The 5,003-nt window shown below is 55.7% G+C and overlaps 2 protein-coding genes across 2 annotated transcripts in view; both read right to left on the reverse strand.

Annotated features, from left to right (window-relative positions):
- TGOLN2 (trans-golgi network protein 2) overlaps positions 1-3,938 on the reverse strand; it is a 15,517-nt gene extending 11,579 nt beyond the window's left edge. The window contains exons 1-2 of the mRNA XM_026866515.1: positions 3,839-3,938; positions 2,698-2,856 (exon numbers count right to left, since the gene is read on the reverse strand). Of these exons, the coding sequence (XP_026722316.1) occupies positions 2,698-2,856; positions 3,839-3,938 (259 nt within the window). The remainder of the gene's footprint in view (positions 1-2,697; positions 2,857-3,838) is intronic.
- TCF7L1 (transcription factor 7 like 1) lies at positions 3,543-4,794 on the reverse strand (the record flags this gene model as incomplete). The annotated part of the gene is made up of 2 exons (XM_026866516.1): positions 3,543-4,660; positions 4,734-4,794. Coding segments are annotated over 2 exons (519 nt in total), but the record flags the coding sequence as incomplete, so codon positions are not given.
- Positions 4,795-5,003: the final 209 nt, after the last annotated feature.

A 5,003-nucleotide genomic window follows, 5' to 3' on the forward strand; every position in this document is an offset into this window, starting at 1 on the left:
GGATTGAGGTGCCCAAACCTGGACACAACCCTCCAGGTGTGGCCTCACCAGTCAGAGCACAGGGGGACTGTCACCTCCCTGCTCCTGCTGGTCACACCAGTGCTGACACAAGCCAGGAGGCCGTTGGCTTTCTCGGCCACCCGGGCACACTGCTGGCTCCTGCTCAGCTGCTGGTCAGTGAGAACCCCCAGACCCTTCTCCCCCAGACAGCTCCAGCCACCCCTCCCCGAGCCTGTGGCCATGCAGGGGGTGGTTGTGGCCCAAGGGCAGGACCTGGCACTTGCCCTTGCTGAAGCTCATCCCGTTAACGTTGGGCACCGATCGTATCTATCCAGGTCTCTCTGCAGAGCCTCCCTGTCCTCGCGCAGACCGACTCTCCCGCTTCACTCGGTGTCATTTGCAAACTTTCTGATGATGATACTGATTCTCAGCACTTTCTACACAGAACTGCGCTGTTGGAGACGACAGCAAACCTCAACAGGCCCAGCTCCCCCGCTCTGCACAGCCGTGGCTTAGCCCCACGCGTGTTCGCACTGTCTCGACCTGCGCAGGCAAGCGGCAACATCTGCCCCAGCTGGGAGAGCAACGGCGACCCGTCCCAGCTGTTCCATGCCTTTCAGCTGAGGCAGAATCCGGCTGTCCCACCTCCCCCTGCTCTTTACGCCATGCTATCCCTTCCTTCTGCTGCAGACGCCCCTCGGGACACCATTTCATTCCCTCCCTGACCTTTTTTCCCCTTCATTGGATGTGGTTGGGATGCACCCTATGAAACGGAAGCCGTCTATAAAGCAGGAGCGGGGAGCGTGCACTGGCAGATGCCTCATTGTCTCAGAGGGCCAAAGGAAAAATCAGGAATCTTTGGCTGCAAAATTGGGTTTTTGTTGCAAGTTTGAAAAGTGAATTCTTGTAACTGCTAGAGAGTTCCCTGGGCCCTCCACGCCTGTCTCTCCTCTGCGCCCTGGGCTGCCTGGCTCGATTTCAGCTCCCAGGTCTGCGGGTAAGTTAAGCCTCGTGAGAAATGTCGTCTAAAACCTGTCCGAAAAAAGAGGAGAGGGGCTACTAGACCTCCTTACCACAACAGCCCGAACTGAAACACACCAGAGGTTTTTTCTGCAATAACGAGAAACCCCAGAATTTTCCTCATATTGAAGCACTTCCCAGAGGACAAAGAAAACCCTGCCTAAGGAATCAGTTTCCTATCGATAACCAGTCCGAAGGCAACATTTTCATCTGGCCATGTCACTGTGAGCATGAAGGATATGTAAACTCCACCATCAGCCTGGTTCAACTCGGATAGCTTGTGTGTTCATGTGAGACCAGAGCAACACAGAACTGGTCTTGCCCTCTTCTCCAGGAGTGACGCCAAGAGGGCTTTGGTGGCCAGTTGCTTCTCTTCTAGCAGGGGATAATCCAAGCCTATCTCAGTTTGGGAGCACTGCGAAAGCATCGGAACAGATGTTCCTTTTCTGTATGGGAAAATGCCGAGTAAAACAAAGAAATATTCTCCTGCTGAAGTCCAACATCTGTTTGAAGCTGTCTGGCTCCGGTTCAGACTTTAATTCTTGTGACAGGTCTCTTCATGCCTTTAATTTCCCATGAAATCTAATTCAAGAAGTTGTTTGTCTGCAGCCTGCTCCCGGTGTTGGGGAGAGCGAGGCTGCATGTGATCCAGACGTTCCTCACAGAAAACCAGTTTCTTGGAACAGCCTTTCTAAAAAAAGCTACGTTTTGCCTCTTTTCAAATGACGGCCACGCACGTTTTCTGCGACACTCTAATCCTCTCGGTCCTGGATCGTGCACAACCGCGTGACACGCTATCAGGATGCCATTAATTAAAGCACTGTGGCTGGTCCTCTTGGGTGCTGTTGAGGAGGAATCATGCCCTATCTCAGCCTTTAAACATTTGTTCTTTGAAAGCCAGAACTTTAAACAATTTTGTGTGCGGAATGGAAACACCTACCGAGTTCAGGGCTGTCTTGGGTGCAATGGTGAATAAAGATGCTCCAGCTCAGAGGCTTTGATGGTGGCCACCAAGAAGCTGGGTCTGCTGCAGGCTCCTCTTGCTGCTTGAGGCTCTCCACTAGCCAGGACCACTTAGAGCAATGATTTTGGGAGCCACCGCCCAGCTGGGATGCTCTGAGCTGTGAAGTTAAGCTGCCGCTTCCAGTCCAGAAGATGATCCTCATTGGGTGGATGAAGCTGTGGTCCCGCTGGAGGTACCATCACTGGTTTTAGAAGTCACCTGGAGCTCTCACAAGGTTACGGGAGCCGGCGTTTGCCCCAAACATGCCCCTGGTGCTCACGCAAGGGCTCGAGGCTGTGCCCGTGTCTGCACCCATGGCTGGGGGCGTCGCTTGGCTGTACGTCTTTGGTAGTTCTGCCCAGCTCCAATATGGAAATAGGAATCCTTGAATCCAGGTGTCACCTGCTGGGGCTACAGACACCAGCATCATCCCGTGGCAGGGACTCGACTCACACAACATCTGGTGAACGCAGACACCGTCGTCCTTAAGGATAAGACACCCAGATGGTCCCTTTTCCCCTCTTCCCACAGATGGACATCTGCTGCTGCTCCAGTTTGCTAAAAATACTTCCCCAGTGGCTTCTCACACCAGCTCAGCACTGGAAAGGAAAGAAAAATGTCACAACAGGAGGCAAAGGTGTCATTTATTCCACCAAATGAGCAAAAGCACCCACCAAACTGAGACCCGGAGGGCCAGCAGTCGTGGGAAGGGCTCAGTCCACCACTGGTAGTGATGGTTGGGACATTGCCCTCCGCCACGGGCTGGGAGCCCGAGGGCACCGTGGTCCCCGCAGTGCAGCACTGGTGCAGGTAGAGAGGAGCCAGGCTGGGTCCTGGGAAATGAAATTCAGAAAGGGGAATGAAATGGGACTAGAAACACCACAAGTCACCTTTGGGCAGGCACAGCTCAGGATTAAACCTGCAACAGAAAACAACCTTGTGACTTTCAATGGGAAAACTTTGCGATAGGTTTTTTACCTGTTAAATCTAGAGTGAGACGAAGAGGCTTGATTAGCTCGTGTTGAACTGACCTGAAACTTAGAGTGGTGGAAAATCCATGGGGTGACCCTGGCCTGCTTTTGTGCAGGTGCTTTTCCATCCTAATCTGTTTTTTCATTCCTAGTTTGGAAGAAGCAGGCCCAGGACATCCTACAGTTCCTGGCCGTGAGATACACACCCGTGACTCACACTCCTCGGCTTTTTCAGGCCCCCCCTGAACTGGTTTACCTACTCCCCCGCATCCTCCTGCCTGTATCTCTCCAGCAAACCTCACGCTGCATCACAGGCTTGTGATGGCCCCCCCGAAATCACCCTGTGCCCGTCAGTGGAGGCATCTGAGTGATGCTTTCAGGCTGGGGCCATGCCTGGCCCTGTGCCCCCCTCTGGGGCCGGACCAGAGCCCCATCCCGAGATGCTTCCCAGGGGCAAAGTGACGCTCAAGCGCTGGCGGGAGAAGGTGGCGACGGGCAAGGAGCGAGCGCTTCCCCCACTGACCACGCTCACGCAGCAAGTTGCAGCTGTAGTTTTATTTCTTTTTGTGGAAAATAACAGGGTTTCCAGGGGAAAAACCCCCCACCCAGGGCTCAGCCCTGGATCCTGCCCACCCCAGCATGACCACGGGAAGGAGCAGGGCCGACGGTGCAGCATCCTCAGGGCAGGATCCGGCTCCTTGCCGGGACAGAGCGAGGGCAATCCCTGTGGCTGGGAGCAGAGCCGCAGGACGGGAGGATTTGGGAGCATCGAGTCACCGGCTCGGTAGCCAATGCTTCTGCTCTTGCCTCTGGGACGGAGCACTGGCCCCAGCTCAACGCCCACCCTGTTTGGTGCTGGCATGCCTGTGCGCGGGAGCGCTGGGTCCTGTGGCAGCGCCGGGCGCTTGGCCCACAGCCATGGTCAGCTCGCAGGAGATTTCCATCGTCGGCAGCTTGTGGAGGATTTATTTTCTTTTTTTTTTTTTCTTTTCCTTTTTTTTAATAAAAACGGTCTTTAGGTCGACTGCTGGTAGCAGCTCTGAGCAGAAAGCCCCTTCCTCCAGAGTCTGCTTACAAAAGAGTTCAGAAAGGGTCAAATATTGACCAATAATGGTTTTGTCTGCATTTGAATCTTGATTGTGGCTTCTGCAATGTACAGCAGGGAGGGGACGGATGGGACAGGATGAGGGGGCGGACGAGTCTTTCCCTTAGTCAGCGGGTTTGGTGACCAGGGAAAGGGGCTGCGTTTGCAGCACGGCCAGGGCAGCCTGCGGGGACGGGATGGCAGCCGCGAAGGATGGTGGCGAGGCCAGAAGAGCCGTGGAAGGCACCGAGGTGAAGGGAATGGGTCTGGAGAGGAGCGAGGGCGGGCTGCCGAGGCTGGAGGAGGAGGAAGAGGAGGAAGAAGAAGAAGCAGCAGCTTTGCCCGAGAGGAAGGTGGCCGAATGCACAGCGAGCTGAGCCCTGGCCTCCGGTTTGGTGGTGAGTGAGAGGGGCTGAGCCTGTTCCGAGTGGGTGGGGGCTGGCGCAGCCGGGGACGCCAGGGCAGCTGATGGCGTGGCGGGCGAATCCAGCATGCTGCCGTGGGAGGATGCGGGGCTGTCGCAGGGTTTCTCGGCCGGCAGGTACTGCACGCACGGCTTCTTGCTCTTGGATGCCAGGGAGTCTGGGAACAACGGAGGATGGCATGAGCAGCTGAAAGCGGGAGGAGGGAGGAGGCTGGCAGGGGGGATACTCACTCTCCGTGTCATGGCTTTGCTGCTGGGCCAGCTTCTCACGCTTTCTCTTCTTTTTCTTGCCCTGGAAAATATTATCAATCCCTTATCACAGAGCCATTCAGGTTGGAAAAGCCCCTCGGGGTCATTAAGTCCAACCCTCAGCCCGACTCCACAAAGCTCTCCCCTACCCCACATCCCCCACAGCTCATCCCAACGGCCCTGAAACCCCCCCGGGATGGGGACTCCCCCCTCCCCGGGCAGCCTGTTCCACTCTCGGACCACTCTTGCTGG

The sequence above is a fragment of the Athene cunicularia genome, assembly GCF_003259725.1.
Source record: "Athene cunicularia isolate RWA chromosome Z unlocalized genomic scaffold, athCun1 chrZ_part3, whole genome shotgun sequence".
Taxonomy (NCBI): domain Eukaryota; kingdom Metazoa; phylum Chordata; class Aves; order Strigiformes; family Strigidae; genus Athene; species Athene cunicularia.